Source organism: Diaporthe batatas (genome assembly GCF_019321695.1).
Source record: "Diaporthe batatas strain CRI 302-4 chromosome Unknown Contig00003, whole genome shotgun sequence".
NCBI lineage: Eukaryota > Fungi > Ascomycota > Sordariomycetes > Diaporthales > Diaporthaceae > Diaporthe > Diaporthe batatas.
In genome coordinates this window covers 3,645,360-3,671,861 of record NW_025408550.1, presented here as the reverse complement: position 1 = coordinate 3,671,861, position 26,502 = coordinate 3,645,360, and the positions used below count along the sequence as shown (strand labels likewise).

The following is a 26,502-nucleotide window of genomic DNA, read 5'->3' as shown; positions in this document are numbered from 1 at the left end:
CGGGCCAGGCTAGGGCCAAGCCATCTTCAGCTCCAATACTGCCGGATCATCCAGTCAAGCTTCGTCGAGTTCCTCTTCCCGGATAGTATGGGTACCTAGGTATATAGGTATATACGCACTTGAGCACTCATGCCGGAATTCCCGGTCCAGCCGTCCGTGTGTGGGGTTGTATAATACACGGCTGCCGGGGCTTACACACAGCTACCAATATGCGTATGAAAAGTCGCAGTCTCCCAGAACTTCTATCGGATGTGGCTTTGACCCCCCACCGTGTGCCCAAACCTCGTCTCTCAATCAGTCCATCAAAATGGATTCCATAAGGGAAGCCCTGGCCAAATATGGCAACACCTGGAATAATGAGGTGCCTCCTGCGCTGGCCAAGCTCTACGGGCCCGTCCAGGCCAAGCTCAGCAGCAAGTACGACGGCAAGATCGAGGCCGAGACTGCCATAAAGTACGGGTCAGACGCAAGGAATCGTCTCGATGTCTACAAGCCAGCAGAGGCAGACAAGTCCATGGGCCCTGGCAGACCTGTTATGGTCTTCATCCACGGCGGTGGCCTCGTGGCTGGGGACAACAACATGTATGCTAACATAGGTGTGTTGCCATCTTCTCATCCCGTGCCAACCGTTTTTAATCCTTGTCTGATGCTTGGTCAGGCAACTACTTCACCAGCAATGGCTTCATCACATGTCTTGTCACATACCGCCTGGCATTGCAGGGCGGCCACCATCCCAACGGAGCCGAAGATGTCGCCGCAGCCCTCCAGTGGATCCAAGCCAACATCTCCAAGCACGGAGGGGACCCAGACAAGATTGTTGCACTCGGCCAGAGCGCAGGCGGATTCCATCTTGCTACTGCAATGTTCCTTGGCAAGCTCGACCCCAACCCCAAGCCAATCCTCCGTGGTGCTGTGCTCCTCTCGGCCCCCTTCACCACAAGCATCAGCGACCCCAGCAGGGTGCAAATGCTCAAGGAGTGGTTCCAGACGAACGACCTGTTCGAGATCAACCAGCGCTGGGCCCCTGCTGCCATTTTCCGCCAGCAATATTTTGGCTCTGCAACAGCCCCACCTCGCGAAACGCTCCCGTGTGAGCTGCTGGTGATGGTCGGCGAGGCCGAAGCCGATGAGATCCTCGATGGCACCTTCGAATTCTTGAGCGACTACAGGAAGAGGTTCTCCAAGTTGCCCGTCTTGGAGGTGCTCAAAGGCCATAACCATGTATCATATACATTTGGTATGGGCCTGGACGAGCCAGAGTACGAAGCTGTGGGGTCGAGACTTGTTTCATTTGCCAAGGAGAATACGGCATAGTTCAGTATCATTTGCTGTGAGATATGGCATATGCTATCGTTGGTTTTTGCTTTCTCAATATGTGTCCAGTAATAATAATTACACCAAATGCATTGCTGGGTTGGGTAAGTCCATATCAAAAGAGTGTTGCATCAATCTTAGCCCAGCTTCCCAGGACACACTATGAATGTGCTGCAGTGAGCCTGTACTTCATCAATTTAAGACTTGGGGATGCAAATTACAGCCTTTGACCCAGGGAAGATGTTGTCCTTGGAAGGTATAGGGGCTATAATCCGTTGGTCTTTTTTGTTTTCCACCGGGAACTCACTTTATAGCAATCATGTCATTCCATGTGCACATTAAAAGTCTGAACCCTGTGAGCCCTGGGAGTGAATGACTTCACATTCACTGGGATTCTGCCAATAGCGCAGACGATTTTAGACCGCCCATGCCATTACTTAAGGTCTGGGCTCAGATGGAGCTTTGCAAAACATTTCTTCCAGATCACCACCCTAAACGCTACTCAATCCTGGTCTCACACACCTGAGCTGTGTGCACAGGGTAGACATTGAGACTCAGCATTTGAGCACTGAGCCGACAACAAATGGTCTGGATGTGATCAGCCAAATCTCTCACTGCTTCTGTCAGTATGATTCCTTCAGCACCCTAAACCCCCCGAAACTAAGATCGCAGCAGCCTTGACCTCAGTCTGTTGAGTCATGGATGCGACCAACCCTGTGAGGGGTCAGTCTTCCTGGCTCACAATCTTGAGTAGACTCGACAATATTCCCTACCCCGACCAAGAAGACCGAAAGAGCTGCGGTGGAATCTTCAATCATTACTGGGACTTTCTCCTACAAGAGGAAACCCAGAGCCATTTTGTCACTGTGGGCCATATCACAGACTGGCTCGTTAACAAGGTCCACTGGGACCGTCATCCCCGGTTCACAATCGATCGGGATAGCAAAGCCATCAACCTTGACGCCAGTACTGGCTCTGAAGGGACCAAGGCTCTGCACGCTCTGATCATGGAGTTACTTGATGGTGGCGGCATCGCTGGTTTTGATCAGCTCCACCGCAAGAATGACTGCTGTCAGATCCCCAGCCCGTTTGATTCCGTCAAAGTCGACCGCAACGCTGCCCAGCTGTTTGGAATTGTGACAATGGGCTCACACATGAATTGCTACACTCGGGTGCCATCTGAGGAAGGCAGTCGGATGATGCTCTGGGTTCCGCGTCGAGCAAGCAACAAGAAATATGATGCTGGAAAACTTGACAACACCGTTGCCGGGGGCATCACCAACGTAAGTTCCGTCTTGTTTTTCGAAAGTCTGTCTACTGCCGTCAATTCTCCTTCAATACCCCTGAACGTATTGTTGTGAGTTTCACCACGCAACTAACAGTGGATGCCTGATACTTAGGGAGACTCTCCATTGCAGACAATCCTCGCCGAGGCCGAGGAGGAAGCCGCTCTTAGCCCGGACTTTGTGACTGAGAACATCAAAACGACAAGCATCCTGACATACTACAATCAATGCCCCGCAGCCGAGGGAGGGCACCTGCGACCGCGAGTCCTTCACACGTACGAGCTAGAGCTTCCGCCGGACCTGCTGCCGCGCCCGCGCGATGGAGAGGTCGACGAGTTTCTCCTAATGGATGCGGAGGAGTTGAGAGAAGCGATCATGGCCGGCGAAATGACGGACGATGCAGCGATTGTGTGGCTAGACTTCCTTGTCCGGCATTGCATTGTGGACGAGCAGAATGAGCCCGGCCTGCTGCATATCACCGACCGGATGCACCGCCACCTGCCGTTCTCAACCTCATGCAATGGGCGTGGGAGATGATTTAAACTCGCCGAAGACCCTTACCCTCCACCACCCGTCTATGTCTTTTGGCAGCCATTCTGCTGTGCTGTGTAGTGTCTTTGCAGACCAACATTCCGGTGAAGGTGGCACGGCCTGGGCATCCACCGTTGTGAGCCCTGGATGCTAAGGGGGATTTGTCTTCTCTTAGTGCCGAAGAGGACGTTGCCAGTTGATTCAAGGGAATCAGATGTGAAAAACTCTCCATAGAAAACAATTACCGTATAAACCATTGTTCCGCGCGAGTTATCAACCCCAGGATCTCACTCTCTTTTGCATTCTCCAGTCTTTCCTTGCCAGTTTTCGCTCATTTGCCGAACTACCACAACACTCATTCTTGATTTGATGGTCGTCAACCACATTCCTTCAAAATCCAGTCCACTCTCATGTCCATGCTTGCTATTGCCAGTGTTGTCACTGCTGCTCGATGGCGTGAAGGCTCAGTCCTGGAACAACACTCTCGCCCCAAGCTGGGCTGGTCAAGTCGTCGTCGACTCCTAACCAGCCTTATCCCAAGGTAGTCACTCGCTGTGTCCCCTTCCACGTCGTCTCTGAGGACGGCAAGGTCAGGTAAGAACATACTCGTCTTCAAGTCATCCAGCAAGGAGCAGTCTTTTTTTTTTTTTTTTTTCTAACTATGACCCAGCACCGGCCAGGTCTACGCGCGCTCTGGCTGGCTGAAGAACGGCTCCTGGGGCATCATGTACTCCTGGTGCTTCCGGCCACCAACTATCAGACGTCGCCGGCAGCTGGCCACGGCTGGGGGACCCGAGCTCGGGCCGCCCGGGGCATCGACAGGGATAGACCATCGTGTGGGATCCCCGCATGCAGGGCGCAGTGCCTGGGTACCCAGGTACTTCGGCCCTAATTGGTGACGTCGCCTAACCCCAACCCACTGGGAGCCTTATTAGAAGTGAGATAACGTTTGGCCACAGCCACCTTTGGCCAGCGAAGGGCGAGCAGCTGGCTCAGCGCCGAGCAACCATGACAAGCCGCGTTGATTCGTAATGCGCAGCAACGAGCCTCCTTGTACGTGGACTTCGCCTCCATAAGCCTCGGCCACGATAGCTGAAGCTCCGTTGGCGGAGCGAACCTAAGAGGCGAACCTACAATATTCCAGAAATACAAAAAGACGCGCCTCTCCCCGGAAAACGCAGTAAGTTCTCCTGTCACCCATTCTTACTTGAACCACAACAAACCAAGCATTTCAACACAACACAATACAAACATCAATCGACATGTCTGCCGCAGATTATTATGGTGGCCACCCCAGCCAGTATCAACAGCACTCACATTATGCTGCACCCCAACAGCAGCAGTACGCGTCGGGGCCTTCCTCACAATATTACGATAACCGCCAGACTGGTCAGCCTCAGGATGGCGAAAAGGGTCTCATGGCAACGGTCATCGGCGGCGGCGCCGGCGGGGCCCTAGGACACAAGATGAGCCACGGTTCCAAGTTCAAGACGCTCCTAGGAGGCGCAGCCGGTGCCGCCCTGGCAAACGCCGTGGAGCACAAGATCAAGGGCAAGAAGAAGCCCATGGCCAGCCACGGTCACCATCACGCGCCGCCTCCCCCGCACCACCCGAACCACTCTCACCACGGACACGGCGGGTCGTTCGGGGGCCTGCTTCCGGCCGCTGGCTCGCAGCACGGGGGATCCATGAGCTCGCTCGGGGGCCTATTCGGCGGACAGAAGCACCAGGGGCCGCCCTCGCATCATTCCAGCCACCATGGTCACCACGGGCATCACAAGTGGTAGAACATGATCTCGCCACACACCGACACCTGTTTGATTGTGACGGATTCCTTGCATTAGCTTTGTGGAGTTTTTGTGATTTTTACTTGTATGGGCGGCTACATGCTGGGGTGGGAATTGCGCCGATAGGTTGACCTCGGAACGACCGGATTGTTTATACCCCTGTTAAGGCGAACAACTTTACAAGACATATTGAGACACAGCATAAGAAAGAATCTATATATTTATGACGAATACATTTCACCGTCCTGCGGATACGTTTGGTTGTCTCTGACGCACGGTGCCCGCTAAGAAAGTTTCCGCATAAGTTAATGCCGCAAGCACTTATCTCTGCACACCCGAGGGCCTCGTGGCAAAACCTGGCGGTAGGGACAATTTTCTACAGAGCGAAATCTGACTTGATTCCAGCCTCAGTTGGTTCCGTGATATATTCACAGTGACAAGGTTCAGTCATCTGGGTACAGCAATCTTGGCAAACCCCAACGATCAGGGGCAGCCCTTTGCGATAGTTTATGTCCCTTGTCGGTGTCCATGGTGCAGATCGGCTGGCGAATATTCTAGAAGATCCGTCAAGTAAGCTCATTCTGGTTCAAATTGCAGTCGACAACTCTGACGTCCCCACCTACCTACCTGGGGAGGTAGTCAAGGACCAGATACGTAAAGATAGAGAAAGTTGTCGAAACAGCCCGGTACTCTGATAGCTAGTGCACCCATTCCCTTTCTCTCTTTTAGATCACACGATGGCTATGCGCGGAAATCTCAACGTGGCTGCAAGATCAAATAAACGCTGCAGTAAAATGCACATGTTCCTCTCAATCCGCTGCATTGAAGACCCCTTCCGCAATAGGTACCAATATTGCCTAGGATAACCTAGGAATAGATAAGATTTGTGATGAGTTGGTCTGTCCACGTGGCGTCAATGCTTCAAATATACACTATCGTTGTCAAGGTCCTATTTGAATACCAGAGGACCTCGGGAGCTCCATGAAACAAACCCCCACGACGGTGTACCGCACGAGTATACCTAAGTATGTCAAACTCTGGATCCTTTCAGGGGCAGCCCAGACAGCAGATGGGGTCATCTACACGCGCTAGGTACGCTTGAGGCATGTAAATTGAGTGCGCACGCTGCCCATCATCTCATTAAGATCCCCCAGAATGTCTGATCGAATGATAATCATCTTGTTCTCGAAATGGGTGTGAGCCGCATATGTAATGACTTTGCCTCCAGACATCTGGATTCAGAACCGCTGACATGCGGAAGTTCTTAGCATTACATACAAAATCACGGCCAAATCTCTTAAAGATTATCCCCAAATTGTCGCTATAAAATACACCCATGAGGATGAGATTTATGGTGCAAGAAAATAATATGTTCCTTCTTGCTAAGCACGTGTGGGTCTTGGTTGTCATAGCCCGGGAATAATGAAGCAAAGTGAATACGAAACAAGGTTAGTGTAATCTGCTCAAATAGTAAGACGAGATTGTTCGGACCAATCGGGTTTAAAGGGTTGCACCTAAGTTCAGCCCCTTTGGCGCCTCCCAACTTGAATGGACTAATGACGAGCAGGCTGGGTTGATCTGAAATTCCTTTCGATCCCTTCGGCATCGAGCAATCATCGTCCCCTCGCCAGATCTAGTGACAGTGTGTCCGAACCATCCGATACACTTGCCTCCCGGGTTGTCGGATGCGCAGATTTAAGTCTTAATAGAGTTTTCGTTTTCCGAGAAGCACGAGTCTGAACACCTCCTGGGGCCGGAATTAAGACCCGAGGATTCACCAAATAATCCCTCACCGACATGGTCCCTGTGTCAACGTTATCAGCGGCCGCCTTGGCAAAGACTGGCCAGAGGCAACGCAAAGCCCACCACAAGTCTCGAGCAGGATGTGGCAATTGCAAGATTAGACGTGTCAAGGTGCGTATGGTCTGCAGGGCAAGACCTCTAAAGTATTTTGTAAGCAGCAGCACGCTAACCTTGGCTCGTTTACAGTGCGACGAAACGAAGCCAAAATGCAAGAAATGCGTTGCCTTTGGGGTCTCGTGTAATTACGGGGCCAAGGGAAGCACAAGCGTGGGAGAGCTCGTTCTCTCCTTCGAGGGGGCCTCATGCATGGAGACGCCTCCAAAAGCCCCTGTCTCCATGCATCAGACTATGCTTGATTTGATCAATTACAACCTGCGCCATTCTCCCACCGGCAAGATACTGGGAGATCAAATATACAAACTCAAGGTCCAGGATTTAGAGGTCTTGGATAGGTTCCGCAATCGCACTATCTTAACAATTGGTACCGACGTCACCAAATGGGTTCTTCAAGCTGAGACCCCGAGGCTTGCCTGCCTTGTAAGTCACGCTCATCTCCGAATGTCCCCATTTCATTTTTTTTTTCTTGCAACAATAACCCAGCAAGACTTTTCGCAAAGATTCGGTCGCACAAACACTTGTGCACTTGACTCAGAATCTACTTGATGCTGTGAATTTCATGCTTCTTCACTGGTCTCGTTCTTATTCCATATAACTGGTTTCGCTTCTATTCCGTATAAGTCCAAAGCCACCTGGGCATATACGACGCCTTCATGCAGTGGCGAACGCTCAAAGACCGGGGCTTCTTCAATATCATAATTCCCTTACCTATCTTTTAAACCTTCATGATTATGCTTCTTCTTGGTTGCAAGGCTGATAAAAAACCCAGCATCCTTTTCTAATGCACGTTGTGCTCGCCTTCACTTACGCTCATGATCGCCTCTTAAAACGAGTACCAGGAAAAGCCGGTACGGCTGAGCTCTTCCATAACTATGTAAGCAGCTTTTATATACAAGCCTTCCACGCTTTCGAACAATATGCCCCATTTCTAGTCTCTGCAATAAAGACTTCCGGGGCTACATATTTCAAGACAGGCTATAGCTACTTGCGACCTACCCTTTGCCTTATGAGCGTTGAGCTACTCCTTGAACCCTTTGATCGTTGACTCCCAATTCTGTAGAAAGGAGCTGCGCTCCTCAACTACAGGCTTAATGCAGACGTCACTCCGTCAGAGCGCGATGCAATAGTGAGTATCCAGTCTTAATTCCAGATATCAGCTCTGACATTGAACCCCCGGGGCCTGTTTGCCGTTCACAATACCCAGAGAACAGACCTGGGAGATCAGTGACTTACTTCTATTCAGTGGATGACCTCAACATTGATTGGCGGAATGGAATGGAGCAAAATTGAAGCAGAGTCACCTGAACAGGCCTGGCCATTGAAAGACCTGGAGCCTGGAGAGCCAGACTGGTTGACTCTCAGCCAAGCCAAGAATGAGATCTGGGATCTCTGTGATCCGTCCAGGGCGGACAGTTGTTTCAGAAATCTGCTTCTCAGATCCAATCTCGAAGGCGGAGACGCAGATTTCAACCCCTACGAGCTCAAAGATGGGGGATTCCACAACCTCCCCGGCCCGCTGCTGGACTTTCTCGGACTTGCAGACCCACAGACCTGGCAGTCTAGTCCTTATTACCGCGCCGCAAACATTGTTTCACAGCTTATGCCCTTCGAGTACAATCAACGCCACCTTCTGAAATTCACCACTTTCCTATACCTAATGACACAAGGTTTCAGGGAACTATGGATCGAGAAGGATCCCGGAGTACTCCTCTTGATCTCCTATTGGTACGCCAAGACAATTCCCTACCAGCAGTGGTGGACGCGCAAGAGAGCGTTCCTCGAATGCCAGGCTATATGCATCTTCCTCGAACGCTACCACAACAACATTCCATATTTGGAGCGCTTACTAGAATTCCCCAAGCGATCCAGTGGCCTGGTCTCGACAGAGCAACTGGCGATCTGATGTAACAGCAACGTCGTGTCGTTGGCATGGTGGTGGCGGGGTGGGGCCAGGGATGAACGCCCACAGCGATATGAGGACAACGTACGAGTCACAACAGGCGGAATTTCCCATGAACGCGTTCTGTCCGGCCTGTCTCTGGGGGTCTGTGTTTGATTCTTAGCGGTGATCGACTCGTCGGCGCAATTGAATGGTGCGCTTATGCCCCTGCACTAACATGCGGGGACCGATGGTCATTTCTCCCGAATCCGGGGTCAGTCTGTGGGGAAATGACTTGCATAATACGACGTCGGACGGGGATAGTCTGCTTGAGGGGCTTCCTATGGTCACTGACGACGCGAATGCAGGAGCAATTTGCCTAGCAATGTTCGGCCGTGTGATGTCAATCCGGCCGGTCTGCCGGCGGAATATAGCAACATTGAATACACGCGCATATATATAGTCCGGCCCTTGCGCATGGCTATAGGTCGCGACGGGATGAGAGACAGCATCCGCTCAACCTCACTTCCCCATCCCAGTGCTTGTTTCTGATCTGAACTGGCAACATGTCGTCGACTGTGCTCCTGGGCTTGTTCTTGACAAGCAACCTCGTCTCTGCCGCGACTGTGCGTACATCTACGCCGGTGCTGGGGTGGAACACGTACAACTACTACAATTGCTATCCCAATGAGACTATCGTCCGGAACAATGCCCTCGGCTTGGTTAACCTGGGTTTCGACAAGGCTGGCTACACTTACCTGACTGTAGACTGCGGTTGGAACGCCAACTACCGCGACTCATCGGGCCAGTTGGTGTGGAACCCAAGTATTTTCCCAGCCGGCGGCGCGGCACTTGGTGAATACATTCATGGCCTTGGTCTGAAATTCGGCGTATATTCCGGCGGCGGCATCTTGCAGTGTGGTTCGACTGATCAGCCTGCTTCCAAGGGTGAGTTGACCGTGATATTTATCTGTAATTGCGTGTTAACTGCTTTCATACTGATCTGACTAATGTTTCCCCCCTATCCCAGGCCACGAGACGACAGACGCCAATTCGTTCACAGCATGGGGTGCAGATTCTCTCAAGTAAGTGCCATTCTCATCCCAAGCCCCTCAGGTATTCATACTAATTTCAAGATAGGTACGATAACTGCTTCGCCAACTCGACGACGGACCCGGCAGACTACAACGACCCCGTCACACAGGATCCTACGAAATTCCGTGTCATGAAGGATGCTCTTGATGCCACGTCTCGTGCCATTGTATACCAAATCTGCCAGTGGGGTGTTGGTACTGATATAGGAACCTGGTAAGTTTCCGCAATTCGAGGCTGGCCGGAAGTAATTAGAAGGTGCTAACGTAAAACCTCAAAGGGCTTCTGAGCTCGGAAATTCGTGGAGGATTAGCAACGATATCTACAATGCCTGGCGGAGCATTTGGCGCATTACAAACCAGGTCGTACCATACTACAAGCACACCGGCGTCGGAAAGTACGCCGACATGGACATGCTGATTGTCGGCCTGAACGCGCTCTCACTCGAGGAGGAGAAATTCCATTTCGGAATGTGGGCCATCAACAAGTCCCCTCTCATCATCGGGGCGCCCATGGACACCAAGCTGGCCCCCACGGCCTCGCTAGACCTCCTCAAGAATGCCGAGGTCCTCGCCCTGAACCAAGACCCTCTGGGAAAGCAGGCCCAGCTCGTCCGCCGGTACACAACCGAGCAGTACGACGTCTGGGTGGGCGAGCTCTCCGGGTCGCGCAAGGTGCTGGGCCTGGCCAACTGGAACAACGCCAGCCAGAGCGTCACTGTCAGCCTCCCTGCCGACCTGGGAATCGCCTCCGCCACCGGCCGGGACGTCTGGGCGGCCAAGGACCTCGGCACCCTCAGCAGCTCGTACACGACCACACTTGCCGGCCACGAGCTGCGCCTCATCGTCCTCTCCAACATCGCCAACGCAACCTCTGGCATCCAGACCTCGTCTGGCTACTACACAGCCGCCACGGGCTCTTCCCGCTCCGGGGCCGCCACGGTCGTCGCCTGCCCCTCCGGCCAGTGTCTCCCAGCCGGCAGCAAGGTCGGCAACATCGGACAGGGCCAGGGCGCGGCCGCGGTGACCTTCGCCAACGTCACGGCCAAGTCCGCCGGGAAGAAGCTCCTAGGCGTGGACTTTGTCAACTACGACGCCGCACTGGGGTCGGCGTGGGGCCTGGGGGACAACACTCGCAACATGACGATTGCCGTCAACAAGGCGGCCGCGAGCGGGACGCGCTTTGCCTTTCCGCTCTCGGGCGGTGACTGGTACGACTCTGGGCGGCTGTATGTCTACGTTGATGGGTTCCAGGCCGGCAGCTCGAACCAGGTGGTATTCACTGCTTCGGGGACTGCGCAGACCTGGGCGCCGGACTTGGTTGGGTTTGAGGTCTATGAGATTGCTTGAGATAATTTCTATTCACTGTAAATACTTCCTCGCCAGTGTGGACCTGGCAAGGGTAGAAGCGTGCCCGGCCAAATCCGTGCGCTATCACCCAGATTCTACATAGTGTGAAACAATCAACGGGACATATACTTCTCGAGACTAATACATCTGAGCACATACTTGCAAACTAAGTGTGAAGACTTGCTCTGTCCACATTTTCGTCCGAAGCTGTTGCTTCCTGAAGTCTGTCATGAGGATTTATTTTACCTTGCTATTGTAAAGCCGGTTTAAGACCCATGGAGCAGAAAGCCCCCGCTTTTCTGCTCTCAAGTGCTTGCAAATGGCGTTCCAGGTCGCCTTTCGTATGGTATCAGGCAATGACCTTGGTCGCTCTCGCTCAGTCTTGAAGTTCTGTCTGGAACCTGGAATCATTTCGTGCTGGGGAGAACGATCTTTCGCGAGCATATGTAGCAGCCACCTATCGTATTATAACTATCGTTATCGGCATCGTATTCTTTCCAAGCGCTGGGTCTTGAGTGCTTACCACCATATGAAGGCGCCATGTATGTCCTCGGACGTATACGGAATAGAAGCGAAACCACATATGTTGGACTATTACAAGACCTTGTGGAGACAGCCTTATCCAATTCCCAATACTTGAAGAAAAACCTTTAAAGAAATATCTACCATAAGGTTTAAGAGCTTTTGTTGTCGCTCACCAGACAAGGAATGAAAATGAGGATGCCCAAAAAGGGGCCACATACAGGGCCGCATTTCGCGCACTTCCTTCTTAAAGGCGCAAATGATTTCTTGAGATTTCAACGATATAGCCTCGGATGTGGAAAATTAAGGTTGGGGATATTGGGATCCGCATGTATCATGTAATTCCTATCACAAGTACGGGTGCAACATACAGACATGCAGCCACAGAAAGCGCCATGAACGCCACGTAGCCACCATGCAAGCTACTCGGAAGCTGTCACAACTCCAAGGCCTGTCTCGCCGTAGAGCACCGAAGAATAGCCTGGGGCCTTTTGACCTTTTGACTTACTTATACATATTGTATATATCAAGTAAAGTCTGATGCCAGAGTACCGTGACTAGCCAGCTTCCGGACACTTCGCCCGCCCGCCCGCCATGTGCAAAATCCAAAGCCTCCAGTAGAACGCCGTGATCAAGATGCAAACTCCGTTGGATCGGCCAGGTAACAGTGGCCAGATCTCTTTCCGCCCTGGCTAGGGCAAATGCTGTCGTGGCTCATCAGACTAACAATGACAATAATAGTACATTGATCCCTCCGAGGCCCGGTCAAGGACCCGAAAACCGTCCCAGAACTCCGTGGTGATGATTGAAAAAATAAAACGGCAAAATTGTTATATATAGGAGCAGAATGACGCTTGAAACGTGTGATCACTGGTGTGTTTGGCCCTCAGGCGCGCGCCAGGAGCACGTGGCGACGTCCGGCGCGGAGAAACGGGGAAGAAGCAAAAACTGTGTATGGGGCCGCCAATCGAGTCTCCGTTCCAGGACTCCACATATGTACGGCTGCTGTTAATAGACTCAGGAGTGCAGGCAAAACCGGCACGGCCCGAACCAAGAACCGAACAAACGGGCCTGGACACCTGGACACCGGCTTTTGGAGCGCATTGGACATGCATTCGGCGCTTTTGAGGGTGAGTTGTGCACGAAACTCCCCGACAGTATGGACGGCCATACTGTTACGTGTTATGCCCCGGACAGGTCAATCTCATCGTCAGAATCTGACGACGAAGCCTCTGCTGCCACGCGGTCCAACATGGCGTCCAGGTCCTCATAAGACCTTATCCTGGGTTTGGGCCGCGTGGGCCTGCTTGACGCCGGGGCAAGCGGCACGGCGAATCTTCCGTGTGGCGGCAACATGTCTGCCGCTGTGCCATTTGGTTTCCGCGGTGGGACTGGCGGACGCGCATACCCGGCATGACGGCGAGGACTGGCGGGGTCGTCAATGTCCATCTCACTGAGCGTGCTGTGAGATCTACTAAAGCCGACGCGTTTCTTGGGTGAGTGCGCAGACGGTGATGGTTGTGAGCTGTGGGTAGGGCGGCCGTTTGGCAGGCTCTTTCTCTTTGGTGCCGAAGTAGGCAAGGCAGTCCTCTGCGAGGTGAGAGCGGCCGACGCACCGTTGCGCACACGCTCCAGTGGTTGAGTTGGCCTGGGAAATTGCTTTAGGTTCGCGGAATTGCCCGGGCTACTCATAAACAGAAGGGCTTCCATGGCGTCCTTCTCACGGTTGTTGTGAGTCGGGGACACCACCATGGGGTCCGCACCAGCGTGCAAGCCCCTTGGGCCAGGCGACAGGTTCAGAGAGGCCAGCGAGGGTGTGCGTGGGCTGGCATGATGCGATTGCTGCTGCGGAGGGAAGTTGGCAGGGAGCTTGGGGTTCGGATTCCGACGAGGATTGCCCTCGCCATGATGTGGCTGTATCGATACTGGAGGGGCGAGAGATGGGGTGTCTTGAGGGTGAGCATTTGCGGGTTGTGATGCCGGGCTGGTGGGTGCGCCTCGCGAGGTATCCTCCGGGGACGGGATGGGTAAGGAGGCGGCGTGTGGAGCCAGAGGTGGCGGGACATGTGAAGCTTGGATGCGCGGGCTGGCAGAGGACCTTGGCGCGCCGGGGATTGTGGAGTTGCTGGAGGCGGGAGAAGCACCCCTCGAGGCCAGATCCTCAACCTGGTTGATGTTGCGCGATTCCCAGCCGTTGTTGACCTTGAGCAGGGCGTAGGAGAGGCGTGTCTTGAGCTCCGAGGACAGCTGCGAGCATGACGCGTCAGTGTCTGCTTACGAGGCCGCGGGGCCGAACTTACCTCGGTGACGCGACTGCTGGCAGCAGAGGTGGCGCTCACGGCGCTCACGGCGCTGGTGTTCCTGGAGTGGTTGGCGGTGCGACCCGGGGAGGCGGCCGGGGAGAAGCGAGGGTCCTTGATGGTGCCATCGGCGGACCGCTTGACGGCAGAGCGGAGGGGCGGGGAGTGGCCAGGGAGCTTGTCCTGGGCAGCAGCCAGCTGGGACAGCTGCAAGAGTTGCGACTCCTGGCTGGAGCCCTGGGCGCTCGCAGGGCCTCCGTCGCTGGCGGCGGCCTCGATCATGGGCGGGGAGAAGACGCGGGTTGACTCGTCGGAGGAGAGGTTGGTGGCCTGGGAGTCGCTGTTGGACGAGGAGCGCTTCCGAGAGGGGTCGAGGTGGTCGTGGTCTTGGTCTTGGTTTCGGTTTCGTGGGGCGGAATGTTGAGTGATGGTGTCGCGAGACAGGGAGAGGTGAGGCTTGCTGGCTGTAGGATTCGAGGCACTCTTGTCACCGAGTCCTGCCTGACTCGGCAAGCCGTCAGCAGGCCGCGACATGGTCAACAATGGGCGCTGTCAGGGCCAGGTCTCGGGTGGCCCAACAACAACAACAACAACAACAAAGGCGATGGCGTCGTGACCGGGTTGGGTTGGGTTGCGCATGCGCGCGGTGGGAGAGAGTGCTCGACGGTGCAGAGGGTGCGGTCGGGGGGTGGACTCGGCGGGGATTTGCAGCAGCGAGTGTGGGAGTGAGTGGTTGAACGGTGTCGGTGACGGTCGACGGTCGACTGGCGACTGGCTGGCGACGGTGCGGGCGACGGGAGGCGGGAAGCGGGAAGCGGGACGGAACACAGACAGTCTGGTGGACGGACGGGCGAGGTGGTTGCGACGCGCAGCGCGGTAATCCATAGCTTCTGGGCGCTGGGCGGGCGGGTCATCCTTGCCTAGCAGGCCCGTGGGAGCAAGCATTAAGTAACGCAACACATACACACACGCCTGGGCCTGCCTGGGCCTAGGCCTGGTGGGCAGAGCAAGCAGCCTTCTCTCTTCTCTTTCTCTCTCTCTCTCTCATTTCTTGACGAGAGGAATTAATTTGTGTGTGATTTTGTATATGATCACAAGTGTCCATCAATCAACCAACCAACCAACCAACCATCTAACTGATCCAACAATCCACCAGCCGGTCGGTTGGTCGCATGCCGGGTGTTGCATTTATTCAGTGTACAGTATTTGCAGTGCACCAGGCCGACGCGGTTCGCGGACGGGTGGGCAGGCAAGCGTGAGTTTGTGTGGGCAGCGTTTCGTCGGCGGGGCCCTTGTGCGTGGGCACTGGGCACTGGGGCAGCACTGGCACCCACCGTCCAAGTGGAAGTTAGTGCAGTGGGGTCGGCCCGGCGTACCAGCAGGGCCATACCCAGTCCGTCCACCTCGACGCCCCCAGCCACCCACTTCCCACGTCTCAAAGCTCGCTTCGCTTTCATCGACCCGATCCAATCGTCTCTACACCCTCTAAAGTCTACCTAGGTTAACACTTGCGTGTCTGCCAGCGCCGGTCCATACCCGACTGCGTAGCCTCTTTGAGGGCCAGCGCCTCAGCAAACAAAATCTGAGTCGAGGACGCATCGAGAACTCGGGGTGCGGCTGGGGGAGGCGGTTGAAGGCAATGATAATAATGCCCTTGTTCCCTCTGCGGCGCCGCGCCCAGCCCCAGCCGCGGTTTCACGTGACCTGCAGTGCAGGCGTCCAACCCCAACATGATCAGGACATTAAGACTCCCTGTGTTACTTTTGGCTAACAGGAGCCCTAATTCATTGGAACTCATGCTTGCCTGAGTCCTAGGTCACCTAGATTAACACATGGGCCAGGTGTTTCTTACTATCTCAAGCCTTATTCCCCCACTTATTAAAGTATATACTTATAATCTACTAATAATTATAATATTAATAAAATTAAAAAGTAAATAATTATTAAAATAAAAAAAATAAGTTTATATATTTATAATATTAAATTATTTAATTTAATAAGCTTTAATTTATTTAATTTAAAATTAAACTTTTTTAAATATTTTAAAAAAATATTATAATTATTTTAAATAATAATTCTTTTTAAAAAAATAAAGTTTTATATTTATATAATAATTCTTTTTAAAAAAAAATAAAGTTTTATATTTATATAATAATTCTTTTTAAAAAAATAAAGTTTTATATTTATATAATAATTCTTTTTAAAAAAAAATAAAGTTTTATATTTATATAATAATTCTTTTTAAAAAAATAAAGTTTTATATTTATATAATTATAAATTTATTTATATGTATAATTAAGTTATAGAGGAATATACTTAAGTATTAGTTGTGATATTACCACACCCTTTTCGCAGACTGTTGCTGGTTGTGACGTTCCCTGGTAGGCGCAGATGTAGTGGTAACGTCCGCCTCAGCTGGAGCGCTCAAGTTAACGACGGTATCATCCTTGGGCAACATCTTGTATGTCCAGAGTGAGGACCGTAACATGGGCATGTTGAGAACAGAACAACATCTGGACGCAAGAATCTTTTATCCTTCTTGGCCTAGGGAAAGCAGGGATGAGCGGTTCCTGCACAGTCAAACCATCAGAAGAACATGTTGCTCGCGCCTATGCAAACTGTGTGCGTAGGCAGGTTGCCAAGCCTCCATTAGAGGATGATGGTGTGTGCTGTGATTCGACGAGTCCTTCGGGTGGTAGGCACTCAAGCATGGAGTCCAAATACTTAGAGTAGCCCAAACCATCATAGCTTGAAGCTACTCGAGTATTGCTTTCCGAATGCCTCGAAGGAACCACGCATTGGGGTTGAGCACATGATAAATTTGAAGAGAAATAACCCCGCTCGGTCGGCCTCACGCGTTTGCAATACGCGGCTTGCAGTGTGCCTGAGGGCTGTTTAGTGAAGGAGAACGACGAATACAAACTGGGGTATCTATGTCCACCTCTCAACAGGCAGGAACTCTAGACTACAATAACGTAACTAATCTTTTGGACATGGTATCAATGTGAAAGCTTCCGCTTCAGTACTGGAATCGCCACCTTGGGTCATCGTCGCCGAGGGCCCAGTCGTCCAGTTGGCCCACCTCCTTGACCTCCTCGGCAATCGCCTCCCTCTCGGTGTTCTCTTTTTTCAATATCCAATACAGGAGACCAGACACTATAATATTTGCCAAGAGATACCCCAGTGCAAAGCTGTGCCCGACGATATACCGAGGTCCGTCATTGGCACGGTACAGCTGCGTACCCAAGACTGCTCCGCAGTTTCCAATCGAGATTTGCATAGCGTTTGCAATGGCTCTCTTCGTCTGGCCGGAGACATTGATGGCCGGCCAGGACAGAGCCAAGGCCGTGGCCGGGTAGATCCCGCCGGCGGCGAAGAATGTCCCCAGATAGTGGATGCCAGGTCGGCCAACGGGATCGGTATTTGCGAGCAGAATTACATAGCCTATCGCTCCGAAAGCAGCCGACCCGGCCACGAAAATCGCACGCTTGTTCAGCTTCTCAGAGAGGATGGCTACTGCCAGGGTAGTGATGAATGCGAAAGCGTATGGCGGAATGGTCAGGAGTTGAGCCCTCGCTGCTGTATATCCCAGTGACTTGATGATACTTGGCTGTGATTACAGTCAGCAAGACTGTCGAGACATTGAGGAGAAGTTATTATGGTACATACCAGGAAGAGAGAGTACGTGTACAGAGGCAGGCTCATAGTGTGGAAGGCGAACCCGTAAAGCCAACACTTGGGGTCTCGGAGTGCCTTGTTGACATTTCCCCAGGTGAAGACCTCGTTATGCGTCGAGTCACTGTCTGCAGAGAGCCGTGCTTGAATCATGTTCCGCTCTTTCTCGGTCAAGAATCCGGCAGTATCTGGGTAGTTGTAAACGAACCAGTACGCGAAGACAGCGACTACAATGGTCGCAAGACCCTCCTGGAATAGCGATTTGTTAGCACCAAGTCTGAAGCCTCTATTTTTTATCCAACTGGGGGGGGGGGTACCAATATAAAAATCCATCGCCAGCCGTTGGCCCAGACAATTCCTGCCATGAAGCTTATTCCCTGAGCTTAATATCAGCATCGAGTTGAGCATCAAGTTGAAGGATCTCAGTTTAGCTCACATAGGCGAGGATTCCACCGAAAGACCCTGCTAGAGCTGCCGCAGAGAAGAAGAGTGAGATCCTATACTGCCGTTCGCGTCGCTTGTACCACATGGAGAAGTAGTAAACAACTGTACGCAGCCGCGTCAGTCAGTTTGAGGTGGCGGCATGACCTTGAAGACTCGGACGAGCGACTGAATTTACTCACCACCTGGGAACAGTCCAGACTCAGTCACACCGAGAAAGAAGCGGGCGACAAAGAAACCGGCAAGATTCTGGACAACCCCAAGCAGCGTCGCGACTATTCCCCAAGCGATCGTGAGAGTGGGCAGCCATAGCCGTGGCGAGGTCCTCTTGAGGATTATATTGCACGGTATCTCGAACAACACGTAACCGATGAAGTATAACGTAAGACCAGTCAGGTACTGATTGCCACTCATCCCCAAGTCGTCGGCGAGACCCTCGATGCGAGCATTTGCGACGTTGCTTCGGTCTAAGAAGGAGAGCAAGTACAGGATCCCCACGGCCGGTAGGAGGCGAAGATCGATCTTGCGGAGAAGCGCGTTCTCGTTGATGCCAGTGGTACCAGCTTCTCCATTATCAGACGAGGAGCCGGGGCTCGCAGTCTGCTTCTCAACCACCTTGTCGTCGGGATATTGGGTGCCTTGTTCAGCCATGACCAGCAACTTGAGAAGCGCCGGATGTGAACCTTCCAAGATCAAGAGCACGCGTGAGCCCACCAGAATGGAAGTCGGCGTGTTTCAGGAACACACGGTGTAGTGTTGGACGGACACAATCGCCAGGCACACAAAGATCGAAAGCGAGAAGACGGGGCACAGTGCCCCAAAAGCATGCAGGCGTGGGCAGGAGTTCAAGATTTATCAAGTGATCCGCCCTCGTCCCGGCACTTCAGTCGACTGGCCCAGTCCTCCGGGACCAAGGGCAGAATCCTACGCAGTACCCAGTTATGCAATGGCCCTCAGTGTGCGAGTTAAGTTATCCATCATGGCTAGGGGCGATGGCGACATCCGTGGATGATGTAGCGCTCTTGCAAATGTAACATGTGATTGGACGGGCCCGGCCCTGTGGCCGTTGCGTGCTCGATTGACAAGGGGGCTGTAGCGCAAATCAAGAATCGGAGAAAGCAGCATAGTAACAGCGGACTTGAAAATCCAGAGCCGCGGAAATGTGCACCGAAATTCTGGCAGCCTCCCTGTTGATTAATAAACAGGACAGGCCGTAGGGATTGGCTCGAGTGTGTGAGGCTCTTTGGGACTTGGACCTCCCTACCGGCTGGCTTTCTGGGACGAGAATGTTCACGTCCTCAGCGTTAGCCCTGTTTAGCAATTTTGGACTCAGTTTTGGTCCAATCATGACCATCAGCTCGACGGGCTTCAAATTAGTGGCCATGGAACAGAAACGGCTGCCCTCGCGGTATTGATGAGAGCGTTAAAGCTCTGAGAAGCTGGGCGGGAAAGACATGAGGCCTGTGGGCAGCCCATGGAGCAGGTTCGATGCTGCTGTGGATAGCCAGACCTTGCGGCATTTCAAACCCAAGTCAATGCAGTCCTTCCGTGCCTATCTTGTTATTGCTGATCTATCCACCACTGGAACATTTGGCGGATTGAGTGGGCACAGGCAACCATGAGACCCCTGGTCCAGACGAGGAGTAACAATTCACTAGACGTGCAAAGGTTGGGGGATTCTTGAGGATGCTTGATGGTACAGCTGTTAACCTGGAAGAAAAGCTTGTCTTCCAGGTGGCTTGTTTCTAGGAATCAAACCTTGGAGGGTTGTGTTGCTCCCCTACCTACATCAGTCTTGTTATTGATGAGGAAGGCCTCAGCCTGTGGCTTATATCGAAGTTGACTGATCCGAGCTCTACAAAATCCTGAGCCCTCGGTTTCTCGTTGTGGCAGCTGTGGGCTGGTAGGAAGTGTCTCGGCAGACCGAGATGTGGCTGCGAAACAAAGGGTACTCGATCATGGCTTGTGTTCGGCAGCTCCCGAACCCCCCAGGCAACCCTGTTCAGAGTTTCCGTCTGCAGGGACGAACAGTGGGATCATCAGCAGACGGTTTCACAGGACAGGGGTCTCGGCCGTCTGGCCCTCTCTAGCGCGTTGTGGAGGGTGGCAGGCTGGCAGGTGGCAGGCCAGGAGGAACTCCAAAAGAGCTAGGAGCTGTCTTTGGCCTGTGCGGGGATGTTTTGGACCATGTGCAGCTCGCGCCTCGACTTCACTGGGCAAAACCACCACATTGACAATACCCATTTCAGACCACCACTCCGACATCTTGTCCGTCCCGACCGTGTCAGCCGGCAACAGCAACGACCTCTTCCTTGCGGGCCCCGTCGGCTCATCTGCCCGACTGGTATTCAGACTGCTCTGCTCCTCGGGGAGGGGACCGCCCCCCTATATACTAAGTAGGTATCCGTACCCGTCCGACGCGGTGCCTCGACTTCGGACCCTTGTCTCCCGCATCCCACACGCGTTCACCGCCGACACCGACGACAATAACAACTACGACTACGACCGTCGAGACTGGCAAGCAAATGACTATCTGAGCCTCAATTGAGTCTGCTTGGCCTTCCTCCAGCACTTGTGTTGCCCGGTCGCCATTGTTTGCGGTCACATGGATTGAGCCGAGTCCGCGGAGTCGAGACAGCCTCGACACTCAACACAGCAAATTCCCACATCACCACCGAGAGCGCGGCTCATTCGAGTACTACACAGCCGCCAAATCATTCTCGTGTCCGGATCGAGTCATCGGTGGCCCTTTCGACTACTGGTCAATGCGACTTTCCGTACAGGCGGTCGGATGACACCCCATGGCGTGACAGCTTCACTGCCAACGAGTAAAGACACCAATTAGGGCGAAGAGCGCCTGCAAATACACCCACCCTGCAGCCGTGGTGCTTCCGGTCTCTGCCAGGCTACCACAGAACCCACTCGGAGGCCACAGCACATGCTACTCCGACCGGCAACGCGTTCAAGGTCACGGATGGACAAGACGGGCACGCAGAGCAGCCACGTGAACAGTCTTGTGGAAAACCTGGGAGGACTAAAACATACCGCCCTGGACCATTCATTGGGTCAGGGCCGTCCCTGTCAAGTAGGGACTGCGGGAGACAGGCCACCAGATCGCGGCAGAATCTGCCCTGCGGCGCTGCAAGTCCTAACAAGTCTAAACATCGCCGGACTTGCCGCTGCAAGGACCGTGTGCTAGTCCACGATGCCGACGATCCACGTACAGGCTGGCTCATCAGCCCAGCTCCAGGAAATCGCCGACTCGCTGTGGAAGGCGAAGAAAGTTGTGGTTGTAACAGGAGCCGGTATCAGCACCAATTCCGGGATTCCAGTGAGTATTTTGCTCGCACGCATACGCCGCTCACATGCGGTCTGCTGACAGTGCCTGCAGGATTTTCGCTCAGAGAATGGCTTGTATTCCATGATTCAAAGCCAGTTTGATGCCGCTGCCAGATTGGACGGAGCCAAGACCCGAGGCAATGGGGTCTTGTCAGACGACAGTGGTGACGAGCTGCGCCCCAAGAAGCGCAGAAAGTTATCACTAGTGGGCGACACCATTGAGGTTGGTGGTCCAAACCTGGATAGGGACGCCACGGTTGAAGGCGACAGCATCAAAGTCCTGGGTCCCGACGACAGTCTTGTCTCAGACGTGACCCAAGGAGAAAACCATGGAGACCAGGACCCAGTAGATGAGACGAAGCCAGGTGATCATGATGAACGCGTCTGTGAGCGGGAAGAACCAGGAGAGGAGGAGGCCGATCTGCTCTCTGAGGAATCAGTGCTCGTGGGCGAAGCTTCCTTCGCTGGACCGGATGCGAAGGGGGCGTCTCAGCGCGAGTCCGCGAATCGAGGCCAGTGCAGCGAAGGGGCGCATAATAACTCCCACGTGGACTCACAATGTCAAGCCCAACCTATCTCAGCAGCCGCATCCTCGAGACGACCCTCCCGGCGCAGCTCGCCGGCCCCTGAAGCGCTATCCTCCCACCAAGAGCAACAAGACATAGGAACATCGGGGTGCAGTGCGCCGAAATCCCCGAATCGCTCTGCAGATACACTTAATGCCACGTCGTCTGGATCTTCGACTCCCAAACAAACATCTTCTGATTCTGGGGCCCAAACGAACACTTTCAGCTCACCCTTGTCCTCGCCTCCACCGATTCTTTCTGATCCTTATGAGGAAGCATTTCATCACTCGCCCACATCTAGTAGCAGGTGTACGTCACCGGAGTCTGCATCTGAGGCAGAGAACTCACCCCCTTCATTGCCGCCGTTCAGCTACTCCCAAACCTTCAAGCGTGCGAGCCTGTCGACGATGAAGGGACGTGACCTTTTCGACGCCTCCATATGGTCAGATCCAGTCAAAACCTCCGTCTTCTATACCTTTGCCACCAACCTTCGTCAGAAGTCCAGAGAAGCTTATCCCACTGGCTCACATCACTTCATCAGCCACCTTCGAGACTCCGGCAGGATGGTTCGATGTTACACCCAGAATATCGACCTTCTTGAGGACAAAGTGGGTCTTTCTACGCGCCTACTTTTAGGTCCTGGTAGCAGATCGCGATTTTCTGCACGGGCCTCTCGAGCAGCTGCCGCTGCCGCAATAGCGACAGCCACAGCCGCGGCAGCCGCGGCGGCGGCTGGGCCAGCAGCAACATCCACCTCGGCTACTCCGATTGCCTCTTGTCCAGCTGATGGCTCTGATCGCCCAGAACCAGTCGCCCAGTCCTCACGGCCAAGTGATGAATGCCAGGAGGAGGAGAAGAATGGTGCAAATGACACGACACACGCGCTGGCCACCGAGGGAGCGAAAGACCAGTGCCAGCAAGGAGATGCCCAGACAGTTCCCTCCTCTCCAGAACCAGACCGAGGGGTAGAGTGCGTATATCTCCACGGCTCGCTGCGCTCGCTTCGCTGCTTCCAGTGCGGAGGCGTGATCGACTGGGACGAAGGCGATCGAGAAATGCAGACCATGTCTGGTAATCAGCCGCCTTGCCCCCGCTGTGAAGATGCAACCACGGCCAGGCAAGAAAAAGGCAAACGTGCTCTCGGCGTTGGAAAATTGCGACCTGACATTGTCCTCTACGGCGAAGAACATCCCGAGTCACAGCGGATATCCGATATCATACAGCATGATCTATCTCTTGCGCCTGACCTACTCATAATCATGGGCACGAGTCTCAAAGTCCATGGCCTCAAGACAGTCGTCAAGGAATTTGCAAAAGCAATACATAACAAGAAGGACGGCAAGGTCATCTTCATAAACTACACAAAACCCGCTGACAGTGTCTGGGCGGATACAATCGACTTCTGGGTCGAGATGGACTGCGATGCCTGGGTGAATGATTTGAAAAAGAAGAAGCCTATTATCTGGTCGCCGCCTGGTACCATTGCCGAGGAACCCCGAAACACGAAGAGGAGACGCCGTACCAACGTTGACTTGGAGAAGGCGGCAGCCGGCAAGGGAGATGTCAAAGGTGAGGGTGCTGACGATTCGCCTATGAGCGAACCAAAAGTCCCCGCAAAAAAGGCCGAGAAGAAATGTGCACGGCCGCCAACAAAACCTTCTGCCCCGAAGCCTGCACCGAAACGACCAGTTTCCGAGCGGGAGCACAAGGACAATGGTGCATACTGGACGACAAGAATCATGTCAAATTTGGCCTTGCTCACCGGACGTCAGGTGAAGAAGTACTCGACGATGTCAGCAACGCCAGCACCGGCGAAGAAACAACCTGGGGCTGGGCAACCTGTTTATAAACCTGCTGAACCGGAACCTGCAGAACTGGTCGCGCCAAAACTGCCCCTGAATAAGGGCCGTGGCCCACGCCTTAAGAATGCGAGGACCAGAAAGCGTCTGCCAGAAAAAACCTCCATGATTGATGCTGCTAATTCAGATGTGGATCAAGATTCAACCGGCCACCAGAACGGTCAAGTAGAGGATCAGAAGCCCAAAGCTGGCACGTTACGTGCAGACTGTCCTGGGCTTCAACAAAAATTGGCCATACCCGGAGATGACCGTCCTCTTGCCGCCATGGCGGAAGCAAAACCAGATCCAGATTTGACAGTCACGGAAGATCAGTCTTTCCGGGACTGGAAAGACGACCCCACGCCCGTATCACAAGCCTGCCAGAAGCCCCCAGTGCTGGATTTGGGTGTCAGTCCTGATACCACGGTCGAGAGCAACTCTATCCTTGCGGCGGTCAAATCGCACCACAGAATTAGGAAGCCGAAAGCAATTTTTGAGCCAGAAACCATCTGTTTCTCAAAGTCAGGGAGGGGGACTCCTGCATCGTCGGCCGTCAGCGCCAAACCCAGGGCGAAGCCAGCACAGGCGAGGACAGCACAGGCGAAGAAAAACAAAGGAGCGGGAAAGGCAGTGAAAACTGAAGTAACAGCACCCGCTCGAATGAAGGAGAGTGTTATTCTACCACCTCCCATACCTATACGTCGTCCGGTCCCAAAGCCCAAGAGGAGTAAATCTCCTGATCCAGGGCGATCCGGTAATCCTGACGAGTCCTGCAGACTGGCACCCCTCCACCCAGAGAACCTGGAAGGCTACAACCTGCAGAAGGAACACAACGATCGGCCATACCCTTTGGCCAAGCCACTCGAACCGATTGTCATTGTGGAGGGCCCGCCATCTGATATGTCCCCAACATCGCCTCAACACTGGCAGAATCGTGCCTTTCATTTGAGAGATCCACAATCGAGAAACTTCGAGGGACCTTGCAGAGGTCTCGACTTTGTCGGTCTGACAACCACAGCACAGCCCGATGGACAAAACACAATGACGGGTGCGGCACCGCCGGCTCCTCCACCAACTTCGCAACTGGCCACTCAGCTAGCGATGATAACCGTGCCCCCATCACACAGCTCGTCCGCGTTTGCCAGCGCGCCGATCATGTTGCCCCACAACGCAGGGTTCGAGGATGTCCATCTGCCGCTGAGCGCGCAATCAATTCACGACAGCCCGAGTCGCCAGCTCCATCAGGAAGAAGCTCTCGAGGCCGCGGCTGCTCTGAACCAATTGAGAAGACCGCCTGTTTTTGACGAAAGGCGCTTCATGGTCTGAAGTCGAGCATGAAAATGGAGTTAAAAGTGTGCTATGCGACAAATTGATTTCGAAACTGTCGCCCGTCTCAAACAAAGACGGATATGATGCATCATTACAGCCGGAGTATTGTAGGACAGGCATTCATTTGTTTCAAGCGGGTCTAGGATAGCATCACGCCAAGAGAATCATCAATGTCCAAGCGTCAGTGGAATGAAGAAGCATCAACTATGCGTTCACAGTGACTGAACCACTGCCATTATGCCCCGACCGGAGGGACGTCATACTGGTCGGCCACCAGATCGTGCTATAGGTGCCAGTTCTATGTAACATCCAGATCGTAACGTCGATCGAGCAGACCCTTGGGCCGCGCAAGACCTTGTCATACAATATAGCACAATTCAGCAGCTCACTGCGTTGTGGCCCACACCATATCAAGAAACATGAGTCACATGAGGACCAAACATCGTTTGTTAGTATATAGGTGTCAGTGCGAGGCTCGAAGACTACATATCTGGTTTCGCTTCTATGTGGTTTCGCTTCTATGTGGTTTCGCTTCTATGTGGTTTCGCTTCTATGCCGCATACGTCCGAGGACATACATGGCGCCTTCATACGGTGTGAAAACTACATATATAGCTAAGTATACGCCGCTCAATGACGAATTGAGGCAACTGATCTTCAGAGTGAATACCTGTGGTGGCAGGTTTGATAGAGCACCTGCGCAGGAGTCCCAGCTGACGCTGATAGAACCAGTTGACATGAGCTTGTCATCTTCTGTTGTGTATGACACATTTGCCACCGAGCTGCAAGGCAAATCGTCGTCAGTTGCGCCGACCCGAACATGCGAGCAGTTTCATGCCCGGAGGTTAAGTTCTGCACCGTGTGCAGCTTTCCGAGCCGAGAGTTTCATGAAATCTGGAGGCGCAATGCTGAGCATTTCCTGACCGTTCCCACATAACTAGATAAGTATCGTTATGATGGAGTTTGGGCTCGGGACACGAACATATGTGGGCAACAACATTGCTCGTATACAGCTGTCGACTGGTACCAAACTCTGCCCGCTCATTATCCATCATTTCAAGCTCGAGTTTAAATGCTTCCGGACCCAAATAAGATGCAGTTTCACACAAGAAACAACCCTTGGGAAGATTTATGAGTTGGCGTATTTTCGGCACTTGAGTCGATCCTGCAAAGAAAGACTCCAAAATGACACAGATATTCAAAAATCAGAGCAGTCTCCTAGTCAGACCTCACAGGAGTACTGCACATGTGACTTGTTAATTCGCAGCGTATGGTTTCGGACTTATATGGAATAGAAACGAAACCAGTCAACATGCATATTGACTATATTGAAAG

The 26,502-nt window shown here is 53.1% G+C and overlaps 8 protein-coding genes across 8 annotated transcripts; 6 read left to right on the top strand and 2 right to left on the bottom strand.

Moving 5' to 3' along the window:
• The first annotated feature begins 232 nt into the window (after positions 1-232).
• KVR01_003371 (uncharacterized protein) lies at positions 233-1,422 on the top strand. The gene is made up of 2 exons (XM_044781370.1): positions 233-596; positions 659-1,422. Exons 1-2 carry the CDS (start codon positions 308-310, stop codon positions 1,312-1,314), a joined length of 945 nt encoding a protein of 314 aa, XP_044648386.1. The 5' UTR covers positions 233-307; the 3' UTR covers positions 1,315-1,422.
• Positions 1,423-2,012: 590 nt separating this feature from the next.
• Positions 2,013-3,137, top strand: KVR01_003671 (uncharacterized protein; the record flags this gene model as incomplete). The annotated part of the gene is made up of 2 exons (XM_044783069.1): positions 2,013-2,597; positions 2,715-3,137. The coding sequence occupies 2 exons, from the start codon at positions 2,013-2,015 to the stop codon at positions 3,135-3,137; spliced, it is 1,008 nt and encodes a 335-aa protein (XP_044648686.1).
• Positions 3,138-4,162: 1,025 nt separating this feature from the next.
• Positions 4,163-4,918, top strand: KVR01_003933 (uncharacterized protein; the record flags this gene model as incomplete). The annotated part of the gene is made up of 3 exons (XM_044789786.1): positions 4,163-4,184; positions 4,244-4,311; positions 4,469-4,918. 3 exons carry the CDS (start codon positions 4,163-4,165, stop codon positions 4,916-4,918), a joined length of 540 nt encoding a protein of 179 aa, XP_044648948.1.
• A 1,607-nt stretch (positions 4,919-6,525) lies between these two features.
• Positions 6,526-9,167, top strand: KVR01_002353 (uncharacterized protein). Its single transcript, XM_044785153.1, has 5 exons — positions 6,526-6,832; positions 6,908-7,258; positions 7,608-7,712; positions 7,899-7,964; positions 8,082-9,167. The coding sequence occupies exons 1-5, from the start codon at positions 6,716-6,718 to the stop codon at positions 8,739-8,741; spliced, it is 1,299 nt and encodes a 432-aa protein (XP_044647368.1). The 5' UTR covers positions 6,526-6,715; the 3' UTR covers positions 8,742-9,167.
• Positions 9,168-9,283: 116 nt separating this feature from the next.
• Positions 9,284-11,158, top strand: KVR01_002646 (uncharacterized protein; the record flags this gene model as incomplete). Its single annotated transcript, XM_044787243.1, has 4 exons — positions 9,284-9,665; positions 9,748-9,802; positions 9,858-10,025; positions 10,090-11,158. The coding sequence occupies 4 exons, from the start codon at positions 9,284-9,286 to the stop codon at positions 11,156-11,158; spliced, it is 1,674 nt and encodes a 557-aa protein (XP_044647661.1).
• An 817-nt stretch (positions 11,159-11,975) lies between these two features.
• Positions 11,976-14,818, bottom strand: KVR01_002795 (uncharacterized protein). Its single transcript, XM_044782906.1, has 2 exons — positions 13,981-14,818; positions 11,976-13,927 (listed from the first exon to the last, which is right to left on the bottom strand). The coding sequence occupies exons 1-2, from the start codon at positions 14,512-14,514 to the stop codon at positions 12,863-12,865; spliced, it is 1,599 nt and encodes a 532-aa protein (XP_044647810.1). The 5' UTR covers positions 14,515-14,818; the 3' UTR covers positions 11,976-12,862.
• Positions 14,819-16,999: 2,181 nt separating this feature from the next.
• Positions 17,000-18,747, bottom strand: KVR01_003395 (uncharacterized protein; the record flags this gene model as incomplete). The annotated part of the gene is made up of 5 exons (XM_044786095.1): positions 17,000-17,590; positions 17,650-17,904; positions 17,973-18,032; positions 18,092-18,201; positions 18,279-18,747. 5 exons carry the CDS (start codon positions 18,745-18,747, stop codon positions 17,000-17,002), a joined length of 1,485 nt encoding a protein of 494 aa, XP_044648410.1.
• A 1,571-nt stretch (positions 18,748-20,318) lies between these two features.
• On the top strand, positions 20,319-25,516 carry KVR01_002726 (uncharacterized protein). Its single transcript, XM_044793568.1, has 2 exons — positions 20,319-21,427; positions 21,488-25,516. The coding sequence occupies exons 1-2, from the start codon at positions 21,302-21,304 to the stop codon at positions 25,163-25,165; spliced, it is 3,804 nt and encodes a 1,267-aa protein (XP_044647741.1). The 5' UTR covers positions 20,319-21,301; the 3' UTR covers positions 25,166-25,516.
• Positions 25,517-26,502: the final 986 nt, after the last annotated feature.